Below are 25,621 nucleotides of genomic sequence, written 5' to 3'. Positions count from 1 at the left end.
CAGGAAACGTAATAGGCTTTCCTAACACAGAGGAGAAGAAGACAGAAACTTAGACAATATGCCAAAATGGAGGAATTCATCCCAAATGAAACAACAAGATAAGGTCATGGCTAGAGATCTAACTAAAACAGATAGAAGTAATATGCTTAATGGAGACTTTAAACAACAATCATAAGGATATTCACTGGGCTGGAAGACTTCAGGGAAACATTTACCATAGAGGTGAGTTAAAAAAACAATCAGTCAGAGGGGGAGGAGTCAAGATGGCGGAGAAGTAGCAGGCTGAGACTACTTCAGCTAGCCAGAGATCAGCTAGATAGCTTATCTAAAGATTGCAAACACCTGAAAATCCATCGGCAGATCGAAGAGAAGAACAACAGCAATTCTGGAAACAGAAAAACAACCACTTTCTGAAAGGTAGGACCGGCGAAGTGAATCCAAAGCGACAGGAAGATAGACCTGGGGGGAGAGACCGGCTCCCGGCAAGCGGCGGAGCAACCGCGCACAAAATCAGGACTTTTAAAAGTCTGTTCCGCTGAGGGACATCGCTCCAGAGGCTAAACCGAGGCGAAGCCCACGTGGGGTCAGCGGGGCCTCAGGTCCCGCAGGGTCACAGAAGGATCGAGGGTGTCTGAGTGTCGCAGAGCTTGCGGGTATTGGAACGGGAAAAGGGGCTGCAGAGACAGAGCCGACAGTAAGCTCGCAGCTCGGGGTGACCTTGAACCGGTCGCAGGCTCGGTGAGCTCGGAGCGCGGCCGGAGGTCAGGCAGACGGGAGTAACTGGGCGCTGTTCTCTGAGGGCGCCCTGAGGAGTGGGGCCCCGGGCTCTCGGCTCCTCTGGGCCGGAGACCAGGAGGCCGCCATTTGTATTCCCATCCTACGGAACTCTACGGAAAGCGCTCAGGGAACAAAAGCTCCTGAAAGCAAACCCCAGCGGATTACTCAGCGCGGCCCGTGGTAGGGGCGGTGCAATTCCACCTGGGGCAAAGACACTTGAGAATCACTACACCAGGCCCCTCCCCCGGAAGATCAACAAGAAATCCAGCCGAGACCAAGTTCACCTACCAAGGAGTGCGGTTTCAATACCAAGGAGAGCAGCAGAATTCCAGAGGAGGAGAAAGCAAAGCACGGAACTCAGGGTTTTTTCCCTGTGATTTTGTTTTTAGTCTTGCAGTTAATTTAATTTTTTTCTTTTTCATTTTTTGTTTTTTTTTTCTCACCTTCTGATAAATTTTTTTTTAACTTTTACCTTTTTCTTTTTTAACGATTTTTAACTACTTTATCCAATATATATATATTTTATTTTTATATTTTTCTTATTTATTTTCTTTTTCTTAATTCTTTTCTTTTCTTTTTCTTTTTTCTTTTTTTTTTTTTTCTTTCTTCCTTTTTGAACCTCTTTTTTATCCCCTTTGTACCCGCTCACGATTTGGGATCTCTTCTAATTTGGTTAAAGCATATTTTCCTGGCGTTGTTGCCACCCTTTTAGTATTTTCCTTGCTCCTGCATATACTCTTATCTGGACAAAATGACAAGACGGAAAAATTCAACACAAAAAAAAGAACAAGAGGCAGTACCGAAGGCTAGGGACCTAATCAATACAGACATTGGTAATATGTCAGATCTAGAGTTCAGAATGACAATTCTCAAGGTTCTAGCCGGGCTCGAAAAAGGCATGGAAGATATGAGAGAAACCCTCTCGAGAGATATAAAAGCCCTTTCTGGAGAAATAAAAGAACTAAAATCTAACCAAGTTGAAATCAAAAAAGCTATTAATGAGGTGCAATCAAAAACGGAGGCTCTCACTGCTAGGATAAATGAGGCAGAAGAAAGAATAAGTGATATAGAAGACCAAATGACAGAGAATAAAGAAGCTGAGCAAAAGAGGGACAAACAGCTACTGGACCACGAGGGGAGAATTCGAGAGATAAGTGACATCATAAGACTAAACAACATTAGAATAACTGGGATTCCAGAAGAAGAAGAAAGAGAGAGAGGAGCAGAAGGTATACTAGAGAGAATTATTGGGGAGAATTTCCCCAATATGGCAAAGGAAAGGAGCATCAAAATTCAGAAGGTTCAGAGAACGCCCCTCAAAATCAATAAGAATAGGCCGACACCCCGTCACCTAATAGTAAAATTTACAAGTCTCAGTGACAAAGAGAAAATCCTGAAAGCAGCCCGGGAAAAGAAGTCTGTAACATACAATGGTAAAAATATTAGATTGGCAGCTGACTTATCCACAGAGACCTGGCAGGCCAGAAAGAGCTGGCATGATATTTTCAGAGCACTAAACGAGAAAAACATGCAGCCAAGAATACTATATCTAGCTAGGCTATCACTGAAAATTGAAGGAGAGATTAAAAGCTTCCAGGACAAACAAAAACTGAAAGAATTTGCAAACACCAAACCAGCTCTACAGGAAATATTGAAAGGGGTCCTCTAAGCAAAGAGAGAGCCTACAAGTGGTAGATCAGAAAGGAACAGAGACCATATACAGTAAGGGTCACCTTACAGGCAATACAATGGCACTAAATTCATATCTCTCAATAGTTTCCCTGAATGTTAATGGGCTAAATGCCCCTGTCAAAAGGCACAGGGTATCAGAATGGATAAAAAAACAAAACCCATCTATATGTTGCCTCCAAGAAACTCATTTTAAGCCCGAAGACACCTCCAGATTTAAAGTGAGGGGGTGGAAAAGAATTTACCATGCTAATGGACATCAGAAGAAAGTAGGAGTGGCAATCCTTATATCAGATCAATTAGATTTTAAGCCAAAGAATATAATAAGAGATGAGGAAGGACACTATATCATACTCAAAGGGTCTGTCCAACAAGAAGATTTAACAATTTTAAATATCTATGCCCCCAACGTGGGAGCAGCCAACTATATAAACCAATTAATAACAAAATCAAAGAAACACATCAACAATAATACAATAATAGTAGGGGACTTTAACACTCCCCTCACTGAAATGGACAGATCATCTAAGCAAAAGATCAGCAAGGAAATAAAGGCCTTAAACGACACACTGGACCAGATGGATATCACAGATATATTCAGAACATTTCATCCCAAAGCAACAGAATACACATTCTTCTCTAGTGCACATGGAACATTCTCCAGAATAGATCACATCCTCAGTCCTAAATCAGGACTCAACCGGTATCAAAAGATTGGGATCATTCCCTACATATTTTCAGACCACAATGCTCTAAAGCTAGAACTCAACCACAAAAGGAAGTTTGGAAAGAACCCAAGTACATGGAGACTAAACAGCATCCTTCTAAAGAATGAATGGGTCAACCGGGAAATTAAAGAAGAATTGAAAAAATTCATGGAAACAAATGATAATCAAAATACAACGGTTCAAAATCTGTGGGACACAACAAAGGCAGTCCTGAGAGGAAACTATATAGCGGTACAGCCTTTCTCAAGAAACAAGAAAGGTCTCAGGTACACAACCTAACCCTACACCTAAAGGAGCTGGAGAAAGAACAAGAAAGAAACCCTAAGCCCAGCAGGAGAAGAGAAATCATAAAGATCAGAGCAGAAATCAATGAAATAGAAACCAAAAAAACAATAGAACAAATCAACGAAACTAGGAGCTGGTTCTTTGAAAGAATTAATAAAATTGATAAACCCCTGGCCCGACTTATCAAAAAGAAAAGAGAAACGACCCAAATAAATAAAATCATGAATGAAAGAGGAGAGATCACAACTAACACCAAAGAAATACAAACTATTATAAGAACATACTATGAGCAACTCTACGCCAATAAATTTGACAATCTGGAAGAAATGGATGCATTCCTAGAAACATATAAACTACCACAACTGAACCAGGAAGAAATAGAAAGCCTGAACAGACCCATAACCAGTAAGGAGATTGAAACAGTCATTAAAAATCTCCAAACAAACAAAAGCCCAGGGCCAGACGGCTTCCCGGGGGAATTCTACCAAACATTTAAAGAAGAACTAATTCCTATTCTCCTGAAACTGTTCCAAAAAATAGAAATGGAAGGAAAACTTCCAAACTCTTTTTATGAGGCCAGCATCACCTTAATCCCAAAACCAGACAAGGATCCCATCAAGAAAGAGAGCTATAGACCAATATCCTTGATGAACACAGATGCGAAAATACTCAACAAAATACTAGCCAATAGGATTCAACAGTACATTAAAAGGATTATTCACCACGACCAAGTGGGATTTATTCCAGGGCTGCAAGGTTGGTTCAACATCTGCAAATCAGTCAATGTGATACAACACATCAATAAAAGAAAGAACAAGAACCATATGATACTCTCAATAGATGCTGAAAAAGCATTTGACAAAGTACAGCATCCCTTCCTGATCAAAACTCTTCAAAGTGTAGGGATAGAGGGCACATACCTCAATATCATCAAAGCTATCTATGAAAAACCCACCGCAAATATCATTCTCAATGGAGAAAAACTGAAAGCTTTTCCGCTAAGGTCAGGAACACGGCAGGGATGTCCATTATCACCACTGCTATTCAACACAGTACTAGAGGTCCTAGCCTCAGCAATCAGACAACAAAAGGAAATTAAAGGCATCCAAATCGGCAATGAAGAAGTCAAATTATCACTCTTCACAGATGATATGATACTATATGTGGAAAACCCAAAAGATTCCACTCCAAAACTGCTAGAACTTATACAGGAATTCAGTAAAGTGTCAGGATATAAAATCAATGCACAGAAATCTGTTGCATTTCTCTACACCAACAGCAAGACAGAAGAAAGAGAAATTAAGGAGTCAATCCCATTTACAATTGCACCCAAAACCATAAGATACCTAGGAATAAACCTAACCAAAGAGGCACAGAATCTATACTCAGAAAACTATAAACTACTCATGAAAAAAATTGAGGAAGACACAAAGAAATGGAAAAATGTTTCATGCTCCTGGAGTGGAAGAATAAATATTGTGAAAATGTCTATGCTACCTAAAGCAATCTACACATTTAATGCAATTCCTATCAAAGTACCATCCATCTTTTTCAAAGAAATGGAACAAATAATTCTAAAATTTATATGGAACCAGAAAAGACCTCGAATAGCCAAAGGGATATTGAAAAAGAAAGCCAACGTTGGTGGCATCACAATTCCGGTCTTCAAGCTCTATTACAAAGCTGTCATCATCAAGACAGCATGGTACTGGCACAAAAACAGACACATAGATCAATGGAACAGAATAGAGAGCCCAGAAATAGACCCTCAACTCTACAGTCAACTAATCTTCGACAAAGCAGGAAAGAATTTCCAATGGAAAAAAGACAGCCTCTTCAATAAATGGTGCTGGGAAAATTGGACAGCCACATGCAGAAAAATGAAATTGGATCATTTCCTTACACCACACACAAAAATAGACTCAAAATGGAGGAAGGACCTCAATGTGTGAAAGGAATCATCAAAATCCTTGAGGAGAACACAGGCAGCAACCTCTTCGACCTCAGCCGCAGCAACATCTTCCTAGGAACAATGCCAAAGGCAAGGGAAGCAAGGGCAAAAATGAACTATTGGGATTTCATCAAGATCAAAAGCTTTTGCACAGCAAAGGAAACAGTTAACAAAATCAAAAGACAACTGACAGAATGGGAGAAGATATTTGCAAATGACATATCAGATAAAGGACTAGTGTCCAGAATCTATAAAGAACTTAGCAAACTCAACACCCAAAGAACAAATAATCCAATCAAGAAATGGGCAGAGGACATGAACAGACATTTCAGCAAAGAAGACATCCAGATGGCCAACAGACACATGAAAAAGTGCTCCATATCACTCGGCATCAGGGAAATACAAATCAAAACCACAATGAGATAACACCTCATACCAGTCAGAATGGCTAAAATCAACAAGTCAGGAAATGACAGATGCTGGCGAGGATGCGGAGAAAGGGGAACCCTCCTACACTGTTGGTGGGAATGCAAGCTGGTGCAGCCACTCTGGAAAACAGCATGGAGGTTCCTCAAAATGTTGAAAATAGAACTGCCCTATGACCCAGCAATTGCACTATTGGGTATTTACCCTAAAGAGACAAAAGTAGTGATCCAAAGGGGCACGTGCACCCGAATGTTTATAGCAGCAATGTCCACAATAGCCAAACTATGGAAAGAACCTAGATGTCCATCAACAGATGAATGGATCAAGAAGATGTGGTATATATACACAATGGAATACTATGCAGCCATCAAAAGAAATGAAATCTTGCCATTTGCGACAACATGGATGGAACTAGAGCGTATCATGCTTAGCGAAATAAGTCAAGCAGAAAAAGACAACTATCATATGATCTCCCTGATATGAGGAAGTGGTGATGCAACATGGGGGCTAAAGTGGGTAGGAGAAGAATAAATGAAACAAGATGGGAATGGGAGGGAGACAAACCATAAGTGACTCTTAATCTCACAAAACAAACTGAGGGTTGCTGCGGGGAGGGGGTTTGGGAGAAAGGGGTGGGATTATGGACATTGGGGAGGGTATGTGCTTTGGTGAGTGCTGTGAAGTGTGTAAACCTGGTGATTCACAGACCTGTACCCCTGGGGATAAAATGATATGTTTATAAAAAATAAAAAAAAATAAAAAATAAAAAATCAGTCAGAAATGAAAAATGAAATAACTGATATTCCAAACAGACTGAATGCAATGAACCCAAGGACAGAATAAGCAAAGGAATGAATAACTGATATAGAAGACAAAATAATGGAAAATAATGAAGCTGAAGAAAAGAAAAAGATGAATTATGGAACACAAGAACAGATGTAGGGAACTCAGTGACCCCATCAAATGTAATGATATTTGTATTACAGAAGTCCCAGAAGATGAAGAGAGAAAAGAGAGGGCAGAAAATTTACTTGAAGAAATCATAGCTGAAAATTTCCCTAATCTGGGGAAGGAATACAATGAAAGCCACACAAAAGGACATGAAGGAGAAGGAAAAGAAGAGGAAGAATTCATCCTAAATCATAACACCCTAGCACAATAGCAATGTCTACATTTCTTTCTACATGGATTTATGCTCCCACATTTACAAGCCAACTAGTCCGACATAGCACTCAAAGCCAATGATCACAGGAGGTCATAGTACCAGCGACTGGAAAGATTCCTGAGATTTTCAGCCTTTCTAATTACTTATATAGCCAACAGGAAAAAGGTTTTAAATAATCCCATTAAACATGATATACCAGAAAAAGGCTTTTTAAATGGAATCAAGACAATTTGGCAGTTACTGTGGATTGACTTTCCCAACCTCCAGCTCCCTCTCCTTCTACGTGCAGAACAGAAACTACATTTACAGGTCCCCTTGCAGTTACATTCCTCCAATTAGATGCAGGTGCACTGAGATTTAGACAGTGGAATGAGAGAGGAGCCATGCTCCAGTGTCCCTAAATGTTCTGCTAGCTCAAGACCTGCCAGCGGAAGCTGCTCTGGAACAACATTCCACCGTCCACTCTCCAGTTTCCATTGGTAGCCTCAACGCCTTTAGCTTCCCTGGTATACCAGTTGTATATGATCCCTCTGAAAAGTTTCAGCCTAGAAGTAGATCTTTCAAACTTTTTTTTTTTAAGATTTTATTTATCTGACAGAAGAGAGAGAAACAGCGAGAGAAGGAATACAAGCAGGGAGTGTGGGAGAGAGAGAAGCAGGCTTCTGCCCAAGCAGGGAGCCTGATGTGGGGGCTCGATCCCAGGACCGTGGGATCATGACCTGACCTGAAGGCAGATGCTTATTGACTAAGCCACACACGTGCCCTGCTTTCAAACTTTCTAACCTTTTCATGAAAAAGTTAACTTTATGTTGTAAACCCTGTTTAATATATCTAGTATGCTGTCACACAGACAGCATGTCCACACAGCCCCTTGGGAGCCATTTTCAACAGCAAAACTGCCCCAAAAAGCACAAAAATGCAAACAACACGGCACTAAACAAGGCCATGAAAAGCACCCTCGGTTATAAGATGAGAATTGAAATAAGTAGGCAGAGTGTCACCTTGCTTCATCTCCACTGGGAGCGAATGTGTCAGACGACTCAAGTGTTTTGCCCCGCTGTGGGTGTCTGGGAATGACCATGAAAGCAACTGCAGTATTGATTTTGGAGTTAGAAATACATGTTAGTGAGCAGGAGAATTTGCAGATATGAACTCGGGCGGGGGAGAGGATAGATAAATAAATAAATTATATATATATATATGTATATAAATATATATATTTTTTTCAAGAATAGAATATGGAGGGAAAAGGTTCCTCCTGTAAGCACCTTGAGGTGATCTATAAAAATGTTACACTAATAAGTCAAGCAGAGAAAGACAACTATCATATGATCTCCCTGATACGAGGAAGTGGTGATGCAACATGGGGGCTAAAGTGGGTAGGAGAAGAATAAATGAAACAACATGGGATTGGGAGGGAGACAAACCATAAGTGACTCTTAATCTCACAAAACAAACTGAGGGTTGCTGGGGGGAGGGGGTTTGGGAGAAGGGGGTGGGATTATGGACATTGGGGAGGGTATGTGCTTTGGTGAGTGCTGTGAAGTGTGTAAACCTGGTGATTCACAGACCTGTACCCCTGGGAATAAAAATATATGTTTATAAAAAATAAAAAATTATAAAAAAAATGTTACACTATTCACTTGACCCAGAAGATCCTACAACATCATGCAAATCAAGAAGTTCAAATTTTCTTGTTCACTTTAAGAACATTTGTGAAACCACCAGCGTATACATATGGGAAAATCCACTAAGTATCTGGAAGATGTCCCTTTACAGAAGCAATGGGTGCCATTCCATAGTTACGATGGTACAACAAGTAAGTGTGCCCTGGCCAAAGAATAGAGCTGGGCACAGGGTCAGTGACCCAAAAAGAAGGCTGAATTTTTGCTGCACGTGATTAAAAATGCAGACAGTAATGCCGAACTTAAGGGTTTAGATGTAGATTACCTGGTCACAGAGCACATCCACGTAAACAAAAGTCCCCAGACACATACGGCCAGATTTGTGGCGCTCACAGAGTAACCCATACACGAGCTCCCACTGTCACACTGAGATGATCTTTACTGAAAAGTAAAAAGTTGTTTCTAAAAAAAGAAAATAAGGAAACAAAAACGTACAACCTATGATTAAATGCAACATAAAATAAATGCAAATAAGTGGGGTTTTTTTAGTGGTAGGAAAAAAAGACCCTCGTCCTTAAATAAATAGATAAATAAAGCACTTATATCCTTATTTCTAAAACAATTTTTTTCTCCTAATGGTAAGCATGAACAAATTGTTAGAATTAAGATGATTTAAGTGTTAATTTTCTACAGCACAAACTTGCTGGCAAATGTATATAATACCACAATATGACATCTTTCATGAAAAGATGGTCATTTTTTTATAGCATTGCAGAAATTCATCCTTCTCCTCAGTGACCTCTGACAATCCTCTGATACACAAACTTATCTCTTCAAACATAGATGTAGGTCGGGGATCATCTTTACCAAATCAACTAAGTCCATCAGGTACTCACTGATCCATCACTTTCCATGTGAACCACCTTCCCGGACTTCAGGAAATTCTACACCTTCATCTCACCTTCCACTCTATTTGCATCATGTGGTTAAAACATCCACGAACAATGACATGAATGGACGCGGCCACACTAAAGCATGGTAGATACTAACAGATGGCCCAGGTTAAGGGGGGATAGATCTGGGGTTGGACCTAATTGCACAAACGGTCAATTTAGTAGAGTATATTGTTCTATTACATATCTTATTTTTTTCTTTCTTTCTTTTTTTGTAACTTATTTTTTTTTATTTTTTATTTATTTTTTATTTTCAGCATAACAGTATTCATTATTTTTTCACCACACCCAGTGCTCCATGCAATCCGTGCCCTCTATAATACCCACCACCTGGTACCCTGACTCCCACCCCCCGCCCCTTCAAACCCCTCAGATTGTTTTTCAGAATCCATAGTCTCTCATGGTTCACCTCCCCTTCCAATTTCCCCCAATTGCCTCCTCCTCTATATCACCTTACACGAGTTAGAATGGCCAAAATTAGCAACACAGGAAACAACATGTGTTGGAGGGGATGTGGAGAAAGGGGAACCCTCTTACACTGTTGGTGGGAATGCAAGTTAGTGCAGTAGGGAGATTCCTCAAGAAATTAAAAATAGAGCTTCCCTATGACCTTGCAATTGCACTACTAGGTATTTATCCCAAAGATACAGATGTAGTGAAAAGAAGGGCCATCTGTACCCCAATGTTTATAGCAGCAATGGCCACGGTCGCCAGACTGTGGAAAGAACCAAGATGCCCTTCAACTGACGAATGGATAAGGAAGATGTGGTCCATATACACTATGGAGTATTATGCCTCCATCAGAAAGGACGAATACCCAACTTTTGTAGCAACATGGACGGGACTGGAAGAGATTATGCTGAGTGAAATAAGTCAAGCAGAGAGCGTCAATTATCATATGGTTTCACTTATTTGTGTAACTTATTTCTTAAACAAAGTGATCCCCTAGGGCACTCAGATAAGAAAAAGCCGAAAAATAAGGGAGTGACACACCCCCTACGCTTCCCAGGTTTTCAAATGTAAAATAGAGCAAGAACCAGAACAGGGAAAGGACAGAGGAAATGGGAGAACAAAATGCAGACTTTGCAGTGAATATGGCAGAGAGAGCCGTGAGGTGCCAGGTGGTGGTGAAGTCAACAACTTCACAGAGTAAACAGCCGGCAAAGACGAAAGGCTGACATTTGTGGAGGGAACTGATTTGTAGAGATAATTATTATAGTTAAAGGACATGGGGAAAAGGTGGAGTGAGAGACGACCTGCTTCTCACATTAATCCCAATGTAGAGAGACCAAAACACCAATTTGCTGAGGTCCTAATTCCCCTCTGCGACCCTATCTCTACCTTCAAAATCCCAGCCCAAGTCTGTAATGACCCTCCTTTTCCACTGCCGGAAACAGCAGTTAAGGCTTTAACTGATTAACCCGTAAAATAAGGTCAGCCATCTATTCCTGTAGAGTAGCCAAATGTACGTAAGATTTTTGGTTTTGAATTCAGCGGAGAGTCTTCAAAGAATCTTATCTGACCTTCCTTATCCGGGGGCTTTCGCACAGGGCTGGCTGCTCCCTGGGTACCACGGATTCCATCGCCGGAGACGCTCTCTAGAGCTATTTGGCGGAGGCTGTGTTGCTTATAAGCAGTGAAGGGTTGGTTTCTATTTGGGTTATAGTTTTCCATTTTTTTCAAAGATTATTAAAGAAATTCCCATGGTAAATAACGGTTATTATCAAGAAAAAAATACTGCCTATTTTCTGGCCATTTGAACAAAAGTCCTCTCAGGGCCCACCCACAAACTCAGATTTAATCTCAAGAGCCTGCCAGGCGCTCTGTGGTCCATGGAAAGCCGTCAAGTTGAGGGCCTGTTCCTTGGGTCCTGTGCCTGGTACTTAATCTTCTCCTCACGGGTATAACTAGATACAGGCCTATCCGATCCTCAAAGGATTTGACAGTGCTAAAATGTACTTTCTATTATCTCTAGACTTCTGCACTTTTTTTTCAAAAAGACGGCATTTCCAGTAATTGCGCGACCGTTTACCCAACACTAATGGTTCTATTAAAAGTTAAAATAAACAAAATTTTTAAAAGGAGAGTAGGAAAAAAGTAATCTTTATAATTTTGTGCACAATCCAAATAATGGGTACAGACCTATAAACGGAAGAAAGATAACAAATCTATTTTAGTTATTCAAAACAGTATCTAATATACCTTATACATTACCAATGTTGAGATTATTTGTATTTTAAAGTATTACTTCAATCCCCTAAATCATTATAAGTAGTAAAGTCTGCCATCCACTTTGGCTGAACAATTATATACAATACATCAGCCAAAATTCTTCTATTCCTGTATAATCTTATATGTGGGTGGTGACCGTTAGTTTTATAAATTGTTTGAACACTTGCATATCACAAAATACAAGTTTCCATGAAAAAATAAAATGTTCACCAAAATTTTTTTCGAATTACAAGATTATCTGATTCCCAGAAAAAGAAACATTAATGTAACATTAAGGCTAAAACTGTCAAAAAGGAAGCCAAGATACACTCGAGTAAAGCTTTTGCTGAAAAGTTAATTTGCTTTGTCTTTGAAACTTTACTATGTTTATAATGTAAGCAAGATACTTTCGGAGCCTGGAATATAAAAAGACTATTGGTCAGTTAACACTGTGATAATTTATTCTGTAAGTGTTAATATGAGATATGAAATTTATTTTCTATCATATTCAGATTTCCAAGTTCTGCTAAATTCTAAGGCCAGGTTACTGCCAAGTTAGGATACCTTTAGACATCTGTAAAATATAAATCCTACTCTTCACAGAAGCATATAAATTCTCTATTTGTCATGATCTGAATTCTAAACACCATTCTAAGGGTTTTGAACAAACCAGGGGCCTTCCAGATTTACCATAAGCCAGGACAAGCTACACATGATTCTATAGGAAAGGAAATCCAGATTTTAAATAGAAAGATTATGGATAAAAATAAAGTACCAAGAATTTCAAGTTTGAAAAGGAATTTCAAGAAAGGAGGGAACATCAGAACATACGGTACGTAGAAAATAACTTACCTAGGTCTGCTTAAAGCAGAACATATTGTGGAAAAGAAGAGCTTCACACACAGAGAGCCCAGATAGCACCTCTGGGCCCCTCACCATGAAAAGATGATCTAGTGAAATTACCATCGCGTCAACAGGACTCTCTTCCCATCCCTTCCTTGCAGGGATGACAAATGAGAGGGATTCGTTAGAACTCATAACTGGCTGTATTCCTTTCAACATCTCTTTATTGCTATAGTTGATAACCATCTGATCGATGGAAAGTCAACATCATTATTCCCAAAACCAAAGCAGAAGTCATGTGTTTGGGAAAGGGAGTCAGGAAAAAAAGAGTACGAAACAGTCGAGAGAACTTTCCTTCCTTCACACCCAGCTCATCTCCAACATCAAAGACTTCCTAAAAAGCAAAGCTTGGAGGACGTCAAATGGGATGGATTAGACACGTTAGCCAGAAAGCTGCCTTTCATCTCACCGTTCTCCTGCAACTGCTGTCCCAGGAACCCCTCCTATTCTTCTCCTTGTCTGATTTTATACCTTCTCCTTCCCATTTCTTTTACTCTGTTCCCTCCTTTGGACTTTTTTTGGGGTGTAGTTACTGTACACTTTGGGGTACAGTAACCGAAGACTTTGTCCTACTACCCTCTCTATGTATGTTGGGAGAGGACATCAATTTTTATGTGTTTAGTCTTCATCTCTGTATGATTATTTCCTAGTTTTCCTGTCCCATCAATACTTCACTTCCAAACTGTGACGGCTTAGCTATCATCGCTTTTTGATTACACTACATTTTCCTTAAATGTGTAATGCATTTATTTCCAAAGAAATACTAGCTCCCTGCCTTGCAGTTTGCTTAGGTGCACTAACATCCTTCTGTCACCTTTTCTAATCCTCTGGGCTCGTCATGTGTACCAGAATCACAAGGAGGACTTTTGAAGACACAAATTGCTAGTTCCGACCCTCAGAGTTTCCAGTTCCGTAGGTCTGGAGCAGGGCCTGGGGGTTCTCTTTTCTAACCAGTTCCCGAGGAATGCTAACGCGGCTGGTCCAAGGACCACACTTTGAGAACTACAGTCCATGCCTACCCTGGGCTTAACTATTTTTCCAACCTCCGGCTGCTGCCTTCCCTTCCAGCAGATCGGCACGTTAGCTCAGATTCTCCTTACCTGACTGAAGGGATACATGGAGAGTCTAATAACTGGTCCTGCTTCCTGGCTCTCCTTTCCCTCCTCCCATTAATTCCACATTCTCGTGCCAAGTAACTGTACCTTAAAATACCAGCTCATGTGCTTTCTTGTTCAAAAACTTGTGGATCTTATGCTCATATGCTAAGCGTAAGTCTTTTTATTTATTTATTTATTTTTAAGATTTTATTTATTTATTTGACACAGAGAGATCACAAGTAGGCAGAGAGGCAGACAGAGAGAGAGAAAGGAGGAAGCAGGCTCCCTGCTGAGCAGAGAGCCCGATGTGGGGCTCGATCTCAGGACCCTGAGATCATGACCCGAGCTGAAGGCAGCGGCTTAACCCGCTGAGCCACCCAGGCGCCCCAGCGTAAGTCTTTTTAAATCTCCTACTTGATTCATAAGTCTTTATAGCTTATAAAGAGTAGATATCCTATTACCTACCCTGCCCTACTACTGCGGGGTTACATCCACAGTTGTTACAAAGATTCACAGTTGTTACACTCTGTAGAGTGAATAACTACTGAGCGAACACTCAGCCATAAATCCTAAGGAAAATGCAGAGTTCAGTTCCTACGAGCCTTTGGCCATGACATTCTCGTCAACTGATAGATACATAGCCTTGTTTTCTCTACGTTTCTGTTTCAAGTCACCTCTCATAATCCATATTGTGGGTTTTCTAGCCTTTGTACTCACACAGGAGCACCGTACCTCCCGTCGGAATGAAGCGTAACTAACAGGTGTGTGGTCCCACTCTCCAGTCCGAGGGAGCGCCCCCACCCCTGCGGCACCCCGCCACAGGGCCCTGTCAACAGTGAGACCAACTGGAAGCACCAAGAGGCAAGGAATATGGCACCACATGGATTGCAATAAGGTATCTGTTCATAGTATGAGCTGAAACGAGAAGACAGAGTGTCATCTCGTTCCCCCTCGGCCGGCAGACGGCACGTAGGGCAACTCAAGTCGCTTCCCACTTTGCTCATGTCTCCAGATGAACGTGAAAGCCCGTGAGGACTGATCTGCCGGCCACAAATACCGCGGCTATGTATTCTGCAAATACAGCATCTACGAATAATGAGGATCAGCTAAACTATGAAAGCGACTTTCCAAACCAGATATAACAACAATACTAGTAACAGCTAACAATTTGAGAGCCTACTGTGTGCCAGGAACATATAAATTAATGCATTTAAATCTATGGCTTGGGGCGCCTGGGTGGCTCAGTGGGTTGGGCCGCTGCCTTTGGCTCGGGTCGTGATCTCAGGGTCCTGGGATCGAGTCTCGCATTGGGCTCTCTGCTCGGCAGGGGCCCTGCTTCCCTTCCTCTCTCTCTGCCTGCCTCTCTGCCTACTTGTGATCTCTCTCTGTCAAATAAATAAATAAAATCTTTAAAAAAAAAAATCTATGCCTTAAATTAAGGCATTTAAATCTCATGAAACGCCTTATGATAAAACTTTATAGATGAGAGAACTAAGGCACAGAGGGTAAGATACCATGTTCAGATTTGTCAGTTAAAAGAGTAAGTGGTGTTTATGCCCAGGGAAACTGATCCAAAGCCCACATCCTCAATCACTATGTATGCATAGAGGCCAATTTCCCACCACTCCCCAGGAAGCAACTTCTCCTCTAGTCAGTGTGGTCTCCTACTAATTAGTCATTCATCAGATATTTCCTGAGCTCCTAAAACATGTCAGGTCCCCTGTTTGATACAGAAAGGAAAAAGACAGTAAGAATAGTCTTGGTTATACGGAGCTTATGTCTATGCGACACACAAAATGCAACCATTATGGGAAAGTAAGTATAGGGGTCCCAGGGCAGGGATACCAAAAGGACTCTCCAGATTGAAGTCTTAGGGAAAGTGTCTAAATGGAAGTAAAATTTAACATGAATTTAGATTAATAAACAGGAATTAACTAGATTTTAAAGGGGGTAAGGGTAGGAGTACGAAAGAAACATATAAAAAGACAGATATGAAGCATCCCAACCTTAGGTTGTTTTTCAGAAAACTGGGGCATTTGTTGAAGGCTGAAACAAACCAGACGTCGGAAATGGTGGGTGGGGAGGCTGATGACCGAGGATGGCAAGGAAGAGCCTCCATGTCAAACTCAGGAGTCTGAATTTTCTTTCACAAATGCTAGGAACAGTCATTAAATGAGCCTTAGCAGATATCAGACATAAGTAAATCTGGATTTTAGAAAGATGACTCAAGGCATTGTGGAAGAAAGATTGGAGGGGATTAAGAGGGGAAATACAGAGCCTTCCTGGGGACTAGCCCAGCGATGCCGATAAGACCGGCCCTGGGCAGAGGCCCAGGAGATGGAAAGCAGCCCGGCTGCCAGAGGAATAAACTGAGCCATTTCTTAACATCACCTGGTCACTGGGGCGACTGTGCCTGCCTTGTCCTCCCCCCAACCCCCGGCCAAAACGCCACATTCACTTTCACTCTTGTGCCTTTTTCCTCTTTTCTCATCTGAAAGTCTCAGTCTCCTTCCCTCCACCTGTCCAAAAACGATCACTCTGAAGACCTGATCCAAGCTGCGCCCTTCCTTAGAAGTTGTCCTTAATGACAATTTCTCAACAATATTCCTCTTTTTCGCCTTAAGTTCTGCAAAACAATATTATACTAAACGCCTCAGCAGAACCATGTGGCATCTGACCAATCATGTCCTGTATACGGAGGCGCCTGGGACCTCATAACCGCGTGCACTTCCCTCAGTACCTGCCACAAACACCTTGAACACAGCACTTCAAGAGATGTCCAATGAAGGATAAGCCCCCTTCGTACGTTAAGAACTTTTATCGCCTCAGCTCTTCTAGTTGCTTGAGCTGTTTGTCATTCTCTACAGGACATCAACAACGCCGTCTGGCACAAATGAGGTTTCCACCATCTTAACGCTCAACAGAGCGAAGCTGTGACTTCATTCCACCTCCCAGCCCTAGTAAGAGACAACAACGCATAATTCTTTCCTCACATTCTCATCTCCAATTTTAACTGGTCTCCAGATGCTAACTTCTTTTCATTCTTAAAATTAACAGAACAGTTTTTCTCTTTATTTCTGCAGTTAAAATGTCTATATTCTCCTCTGAGCTAGATGGAGGTTTCCATAAAATGAAAATATATTTTCCAGAAAAAAAAAATTTTTCCCCTGAACATATTCTGGTAAATACCTTGCCCAAATGTTACCCATTTTCAATGTCAGCACCTTCACCAGAGTGTACTGCATCTCTACCCTTTGCAGCCACCTCTCCCCCTGCCCCCCCCCCATCCCCGCTCACCGGGTCAAAGTGTCCGGGAAACATCTAAGAACGACCAGTCTGAGGTAAACTCCAAGGACGACCAGGCTGACTCGTGTTCCCTCCCCTCAGACATCTCTCTCCTGCTCTCCTTTAACCCCCGTTTTTCTTACCCTGGTTTATATTTTAGTTGTTTACGTGTCTTGTAAATCATCATTTTGTAGGTTTTTAATAACCATGGAAACTCATACTGCTTTTTGCCTTAGTTGAGAAGGAACTCACATTAAAGAGTTTTTTCCAACCTTTTGATATGTGTGATATGTTCCAACAAAAAAGTGGCTTCTTGTTTTTATAAGTCTTCATCATCATCCTTTCAGAATTAATTCACCCCACACCTTTCTTGTGATCTGACCGATACTTCTTTTATTCTCTAAACTTTCCGATGCCAAGACACAGGGGAGTAATCCCTCAACCACCATCAACTAGGCCACCTCCCAACTGTTTCCTTGATTTGTCCCCAAATAAAGATGTTTCTGAAACAAATAATAAATTGTACAGAGTGGTTATTTCATGAAGAGCACTATCACAGACACTGTAAGGAGAACCAGTGGGAAAGAATATTTAATTCCTCAAATAGGTTTGCAATCAAATTAGGCATCAAGGGGGACCCAGGAGGTGATCAGAGCGGGATCCTAAGAGAAGCGTGTGTAAGCCAATTTCAAAGGAGGTTAAAATTGGACTGAGATCGGATTTTGCTGGTTATCTCAAGTCATAAGCATTTTGCTGACCTTTGAGAATTTATCTGCATATAAACAATACAACATATGGGGTAAGAGCACTGATACTGTTTAATTTCTTTTTATTTTATTCTTTTCTTTAATAAAAAGAAGTTACTATTGCAATAGTAACACTTTGTAGTAAACTTTGTAATAAAGTAATACTTTGTAATAGACATGGCTCTTCACGATTAATAAAAACCATAACGTGCAGAGACTCAACTTTCAACCGCCTGATATTACCAATTCTCACCCAAAGCTTGAATTTCTAAAGAGCAAATTTTATTTATTTATTCTTTATCTTTCATCTAGTCCATCTGCATTAGAAAGGTGCGAGTTGTTTTAGGAAAAATGCTTCAAAACACAATTGTGTATGTACAGTTAACCCCTGATCAGCATGGGAGTTAGAAGCACACAGTCAAATATCTATGTATTACTTTTGACTCCCCCTAACTTAACTACCTATAGAGTGGAAGCCTTAGCCATAACTTAAACAGCTGATAAGCACACATTTTGTATATCATATGCATTATGTACTGTATTCTTAGAATAAACTAAGCTGGATAAAAAGGAAATATTATTAGGAAAAATCATAAGGAAGAGAAAATACATTTCTAGTACTATATGTATGGGAACAAAATCCACATTAGGGGAACCTGCGCAGTTCAAACCCATGTAGTTCAAGGGTCAATGATAATTTCAAAAGCAAAAAGTTAGTTAAAAATGTGGCAGTAGCCAGTTTTGCTCTCATATCCTAATCTTTAATAGAGGAACAAACACTCTTAGAGATAATTATATATTGTAGAATGTAAAAGGATTCACAGTTTAGTATTTCAAATACCAAAAAAATATAAAACAGAATTCAAAGTCCTAGTACAGTTTTGTTTTTTTAATAATCCTTTTGACATTGAAGATTTTTTTAGAGCGTATCACTTGCAAACAAATAATCAATAGATGAGGTCCTAAATAAGGTAGTTTTATCTGAAAGCCTTCTAATTCCATAGGGCCATCAGTAAAAGCCCTCCGGGAGAAAGCTACAGTTCTTCCTTTCTGCTTGAATGCCAGCTGTGTTTGCTTTAAGCATCAGACTCTCTCCAGGCCACAGCCTTCCCCTCCTTTTAGTTGAGAAAAGGCTCTATGAGTCATGTGTTTTTTCTAGGGATATGGAGCTCTCAAAATTATTAAGTATGGGGAGAGAGTAAAAGTCAAAACTCATTCAATAAATTCCAGTGTGCTCAGATTGAGAGAACAGGTGCCTGAACTCACATCTGAAGAAAAGCTTAGAGGGCGCTTCCCAACCCGGTTCCCTGCCTCTGACTAAGCAGTCCTGGAGATCTCGCATTACAACCACAGAAGAACTCAGGCAGCCTGGGATGGGCCAGAAACCCTCTTCTGTTCATCATTCATACAGAACAAACTGGCTTAAAACCTCGCATTGCCTCCAGTAGGGGTAATTTTTAGAGATACAGAACTGCCATCTAGTGACTAAGAAGAAAAAAGCAAGATGCTTTACATGCAAATAAAATTGTAAGGTGTTTTTTGTGTGTCTGTTTGTTTGTTTGTTTGTTTTTTAAGAGCAGTGAAACACTGACATTAGCCAAACTGGCACACTTGAGCATACCAAAGTTATACGAAAACGTAAAAATGTATCGGCAAACTAATGAGGCTCTCTATGTGCCTCTGAAATATATCTCGACGTCTGACCCCTACAAATGATATAGTTGAAATGTAATAGAATAATTTTTTAAAATAAACTTCTCATCTACAATCTAACGCTCTTGGCAATAGCCATAGGGCAAATGCTCATGTAAAAGTATAATTTTTAAATCATAGTGTAGCCAACATGAGGTATAAAATCAGAGACCTATATTCAAATCCTGGCTCTTAACTCTTCCTTAACTTTGTGACTCTAAGTAGGTGAATTACTATAAACATCTATTTCTGTATCAACTAAATATGAATTATGAGTTACATTAAAGGACTATTGTAAGAATTGCGTAAGATAATACAGTAAAAGTTATGTACACAGTAGATTGGCAATTAATTCTAGTTTCCTGTATCTCTTTGATGGCCAGTTACTTTAAGCACTTACGAAACCTATGTGTATCTAAGAAAAGAACCAATCCATAAGTAAACTTAAAACAAGTAAGCAATGTCACTGTTGAGGACTTAACCTCAATTGCTTCCAAATATCGTTTCCTCCCAATTAATTGTGTTTTCTAGCTTCTAGAAAGTTCACTGGCAACAAGGAAAGAAGATGTGAAATGTAAATCAATCTATTTCTCCCTTGAGTTTCCAAAACTGTAACATCAAACATTTGTAAATCACCCAAGGCTTCAGGTTTTCTGATTATAATATATTGTACCATGGTTCACAGTTCGTGAGAAATAGAAAATTCACTATAATATTACACACATGAATAGACATCTTGATCTTAATACATAGAGCAATGTTGTACCTGTTTATCATTTTTGATAATATAGATAAGTTATTATGTTTTGTTGAGGCTTTCTTCAGCATCATCATATATAACAAAAATTCAGTTACATATGCCCTGTTAATAAGAATTTAGAAATATCTAATATATTATCTCAGATCACGACTTGGTCATGTCTCCAAAAAAAAAAAAAAAAGCTATGAAAATGAAAGGATAATTTCAAGGCAATATTTTCTTAATTATTTCTGAATTTATTTCACTCTACTATTTTTATTTTTCTTCATCTCAATCCCTGCTAGCTCATCATTACACAGTTAATTAAATAACCATCAGCTGAGAACACCAACCATCTCCAAGTACCCTGACCTCACATGGGTCTCCTCTGACAAAAAGGTAGGAGAACATGTTTTATGACACTACCCTTAAGAATGTCCTTAATCTTAAAATAATGGCCAATGTAGCTACATTTCTGAATTATTATTATTATTATTATTATTATTATTATTATTTTAATTTAGAGAGAGAGTGTGCACCCAGGGTGGGAGTGTACAGAGGGAGAGAGAGAGTCTTAAGCAGCCTCCACGCTTCACCTCAGTCTCAGGACCCTGAAATCACGACCTGAGCTGAAACCAAGAGTCACATGCTTAACCGACTGAGGCACCCAGATGCCCCATTTATTATTATTATTATTATTTTTTAAATGAAGTATAGTTAATGTAATAGTTTCAGATAAGTAAGATAGGTGAAGGGGATTAAGGGGTACAAACTCTCAGTAATAAAATAAATAAGCCATAGCAATGAAAAGTATAGTGTAGGTGTCAGTAATATCGTAATAACTTTATAGCTGTATTTTTTAAAAGTGTGGGTTAAGCTTTAAAAAATAAAGCTCTTGACCAATGTTATATCCTCACTTCTCCTCCAGGGGGAGCACAACTTTTCATGAACAAGGCAGGACTGCGGCTTTCTAAAGAGAAAAATACTATGTCCCAGATTGCTTAGTATGTTGTTACACTATCCAGAAACAGAGCTGGGCCTAGAACCTGACAAGAGTCTTCTGTTGGACTAGGAGAGACCCTTCTTCTTACTGATAATTTCTAGTACTAAGTTGTTTTTGAAAGATTGGTTGGGAGAAAGTAGTAATACATTTTTTAAAAAATGGTTTTGTATCCAAAAGAACAACTGCTATCCACACTTACTATTCCGTGTAAGTTTTTCCTTTCTTGTAGTCTTTTTTTTTTTAATAGTATTTTCACATGAGAAAAAAAAAAACAGACAATTTGGCTTTTTTAGTAACCAAAAAAAAAAAAAAGGTTTCTGTGGAAATTAAATAGAAATTAATGTTTCATCCACCAAAGCAACTTAATAATATGATCTGATTTTAGAAAAGCTCTGGCTTTTTTTTTTTTTTAATTCGTATCCGTGTGACTATTAGCTAAGTTAGGCACATCTCCACGTAGTATCTGGAATGGCCACCGTCTCCTGCTGGAGCCCAGCTGCCGTCAGGCTCAACTCTTTGGCCAGACTGAGAACCATGCAGCTTCTAAAAAGCCTGTACTCAGTTCTACTTCAAGGCTGATTTTCTTTGCAAGCCTGAATGGAAGAAAACATCCCCCCTTCCACCCGACTGGATTCCCCTGAAGGCTTAGAGAAGTAAGGGTGGCCTAAGCTAGCTGGCAGAGGAAAAAATAAACCCGAGTCTGTCACCATTTTAAGACATGTAAGGGAAAAAGTAAGAAAGAAAGAGAGTAGGATTCGACATCCTAATAAGCTCTTCTTACCCGCTCAACAGCATCTGAACTTTTTTTTGGAGTTTCCAAAACAGCAGACTGAGATTCTGGTTTGGAAAAGAAGAAGACAGTCAGTATCTTGAAGGAGAAAATTTGCCCCATTTCCTCAATCAGAAAACAAAACTAACTAAAACATATCTTTAACCAGAAGTACCCAAAACATTCAATTAATCTTCCAATTATACTTCTGTATTATGAGGACACGACTACTTTTCAGTATATATATCACATATACGACTAATGTCATTATTTTTAAAATTAGAATAACCTCATGTCCTTCTTGACACATCAACCATAATTATTGTTCTCAATTGCCAGCTTTATTTTGTGCCAGGAAGTACGTACTGAAACGTTCACTTATTGTATTATTCACTTAGCTAAAGTCTGTAAGCGACAGAAGCCAACTCACCAATCTGGAAAGATAGAATTCGATCATCTTACCTACCTACTGACAAATTACCTTTTAACTTCTCTACCAAGAGGCTTTAGTATAAATGAGCGGTTCTGAAGGGATTTCGTATGTCACTTGAGAGCCTATGAGACTGCAAATTCATGCTGTTTTCCTAAGGGATAACCAATTCCAGGATTATTTTTTAAGCTAAGGGACAGATTTCTTCTAAGTGAAGCTTGCATGAGCACTTAAAAACAAAAAATAATAACAGAGCGGCCTTCAGAAATCCCTGGCGCTCCACGGACCAGAGTGTGAAAACCATTTGTCATGTCCAGTGTTTCTCATGTCCAGTGTTCGCATTTTACAGCAGAAACATCAGAGGCGCATAGCATGAACAACGAGGGGGGGGGGGTTGCTGGAGCCATTGCTCCCCACCCCCAACGGCATGAAGAGACCCTTGACCAGAAACAGCAGTCGCTCTGGAGAATCATCTAGACATTCCTGATTTAGCAGCATTTTAGTTGACACCTGTGACAATGCTATAGAAAGAGAAAAGGTGCCCATCGCTTACATTTTATAACATGTCGTTAAACAACATTGGAAGTTTCCATTTCACTGAGATGAAAGCACCGTGTCTGCACGGGTCCACTGGCCTTTCATCTGTCCACACCCCTGACCTCTCCGACCACCTCTGCCTTCCCCACCTGCTCCCTGTGCTGTGGCCACACGGGCCTTCTCGCTACGCTTCAACCTGCTGCCATGCTCCCTCCACAGGGTCTCTGCTGAGTGGGACACCAGCCTGCGCCCCTCCCCCACCCAACCTTGACCCCTTCCCCAGGGCTTTGTTCCAGACCTCCAGGCACTCTTTTTAAGGAAGTGGCAATCCCACCCACGGCCAGCCCTCCTCATTCCCTGTCTCTTACTTTCTTCCTAACATGGACCATCACAGAATATACTACAGAATTCGCTTGTTTGCCTCCTAATTTTTATTGCTCCTTCTCTACTGGAACAGAAGACGGGGGTTTTTGTCCTCTTTTCCCATTCTGTCCCCAACATCCAGAAGAGTGCCTGGCACACAAAGGTGCTTAAAATATCCGCTGAGTCATTGTAGGAAGGCATGGAAAGAGTGATCAAAGGAATAAAGAAACCGTGAAAGAGGGTATCCTGGGAAAGGGAAAGGGGAGTGAGACTGTAAGAGGCAACACAGCTATCGCTCTGCCTTCAACTACCTCCTGCACCTCTGCTTAGGGTCTTTCAAAACAAAAATCTTTGAGAAGAGCATGAAGTAGTCACTTACCAACAGATGTCACTGTGGCAACAGAATGTTAAAACAAGTGGCCTGAGAACGCAGGCAGTTCCCCAGACAACCGACTGACTTCCCCATGGTAATGGAAAAGGGACTCCTCTTACCCTGGCAGATCTCTGCACTGACCTGACCACAGAGTTCACCGATTTTGAATAAGGATCCCAACATCAAAGCCGACCAAGCAGTTAACATTAGCAAATCCAAACTCTGGAACACTTCTTTTTTTCTTAGTTACCTCCGCATCCCCAGACACAACAGGCTCTAGATAAGGGCCTGCAGCTTTGTTTTGATGGGGAACACTTTTCTCCCTCTTCTTTCTATTTGGGTAGTACAGGGCGAACCCAAAGAATCTTGGGAGGGAATGCGTGAGTTCTTTGCATTAGAAATACACCCAGCGTTTCCTAGGGCTTCCCCGATAGCCCTAGGCCTGGTGACCTGTCCAAAAAAGCAGACCTCTGGGGTCTGATGGCAAAGAATGCATCAAGTTTACAACAACAACCAACTAGGCAGACACTCGGTCACTCTTCTGAATCCTCCTTCTCCCAAACCTCTCCTTTCCCTCCATCGAATCCCACCGTGACTGAGTTGCATTCATGCCCCCAACCGCATCTCCCACTATACTCGGTTCTCTGAATCTGCGTCTTCCAACATCTGAGAGAAGTTTATGGCAAAATGCTCTCTTCCAAATCATGCACTGAAGCACACGAGTTCTAGAGTGTCAAGATTTTACGATGAAAAAGTACAGAATAACCAGAGCGCAAAACAAAAGGTGAAATGAAGAGAAAAGAAAAATAAAAGTTAAGGAGAAGGCAAGTAAGAAAGAGAAAAAACAAAGGCAGCACAGGAAGGAGAGAATCAAGAGAAGCCTGAGATAGGACAGAGTCGCGGGAGTAGAGAGACAAGGACATGCTTGCAGCGAATGATAAGTAAGCTGGTTTCTGAGTGTCTGCTCAAGGCTAGGGTCCTGGGGCAAGTGAATCTGAGAAATCCACTTAGTTCTAACATTCTTAGAATGATCACCTCAGGGACAAACGGCTGACTTGTCGCCAACACCCTCCTCTTCCAGTATCCCGGGCTTTCAGGAATGGCCTTCCACTCAGCTCTGGAACTGACAGTTCCCATTACATATTCATCAACCAGGATGGTTGTTTTTAATGAGTGACCCAGTGAGAGCCTCTCAAAGGTACATTTAAAACTGCCAACTTCTTCTCTCACCCTTTTTAAGAATTCAGAAATTAGACGGTTTAAAAAAAAAAAAACACAACACAACAACAACATCACTGTGAAGCAAAGTAGGAGAAAGAACATTTCTGGCAAAACTTTTAAGTGTTCTAAATAAGCGATAATCTAAAATTCTGGGCTCCCCACAATTCCAAACATGTTTCAGAAATTATCTCTGTATCATCACAAAATACGCCTATGACTTGTAAAACAAAACACATCGGATGAGTTTTACATTTACAGAGAAAAATAAGATATACCTCTCTGCTGTGAATGGAAAATAAATTAAATCATCCTTTTAAAGCATTTAAAGTATGCCTTCTAAAAATGAATTAAGCAGTCTCGAGACAGTTTGACACTGTAAGTAAAAAGGCACTTACAGAAGATAATTTAAAAAGTTTCTTTAATGGTATATACATCAATTTGATTCAAGTCTAGTCAATTTAATTGAGAAAGAACTTATTCAACTTTATTTAAATAGTATGACTTATGGTTAGCGGCCTAATAAACGGGCGATGTTTTTAATTCTGGTATGCCATGTCCTTCCATAAATGAAGATGGAGCTAAACATGTGATTCTCCTAAAAGGGCCCCACCCTATGGTCTGCTTATTTGATGATCTCACCGTAGGGATATGCC

The 25,621-nt window shown here is 40.4% G+C and overlaps 1 protein-coding gene across 3 annotated transcripts in view; it reads right to left on the bottom strand.

Annotated features, from left to right (window-relative positions):
* FMN2 (formin 2) overlaps nt 1-25,621 on the bottom strand; it is a 379,061-nt gene that overhangs the window by 263,998 nt on the left and 89,442 nt on the right. For all 3 annotated transcript variants that reach the window (XM_059145886.1, XM_059145884.1, XM_059145885.1), the window contains exon 4: nt 22,057-22,112. In XM_059145886.1, the coding sequence (XP_059001869.1) occupies nt 22,057-22,112 (56 nt within the window). The remainder of the gene's footprint in view (nt 1-22,056; nt 22,113-25,621) is intronic.

This window comes from Mustela lutreola, chromosome 14 (genome assembly GCF_030435805.1).
Source record: "Mustela lutreola isolate mMusLut2 chromosome 14, mMusLut2.pri, whole genome shotgun sequence".
Taxonomy (NCBI): domain Eukaryota; kingdom Metazoa; phylum Chordata; class Mammalia; order Carnivora; family Mustelidae; genus Mustela; species Mustela lutreola.
This window is presented reverse-complemented; position numbering and strand designations above follow the sequence as displayed.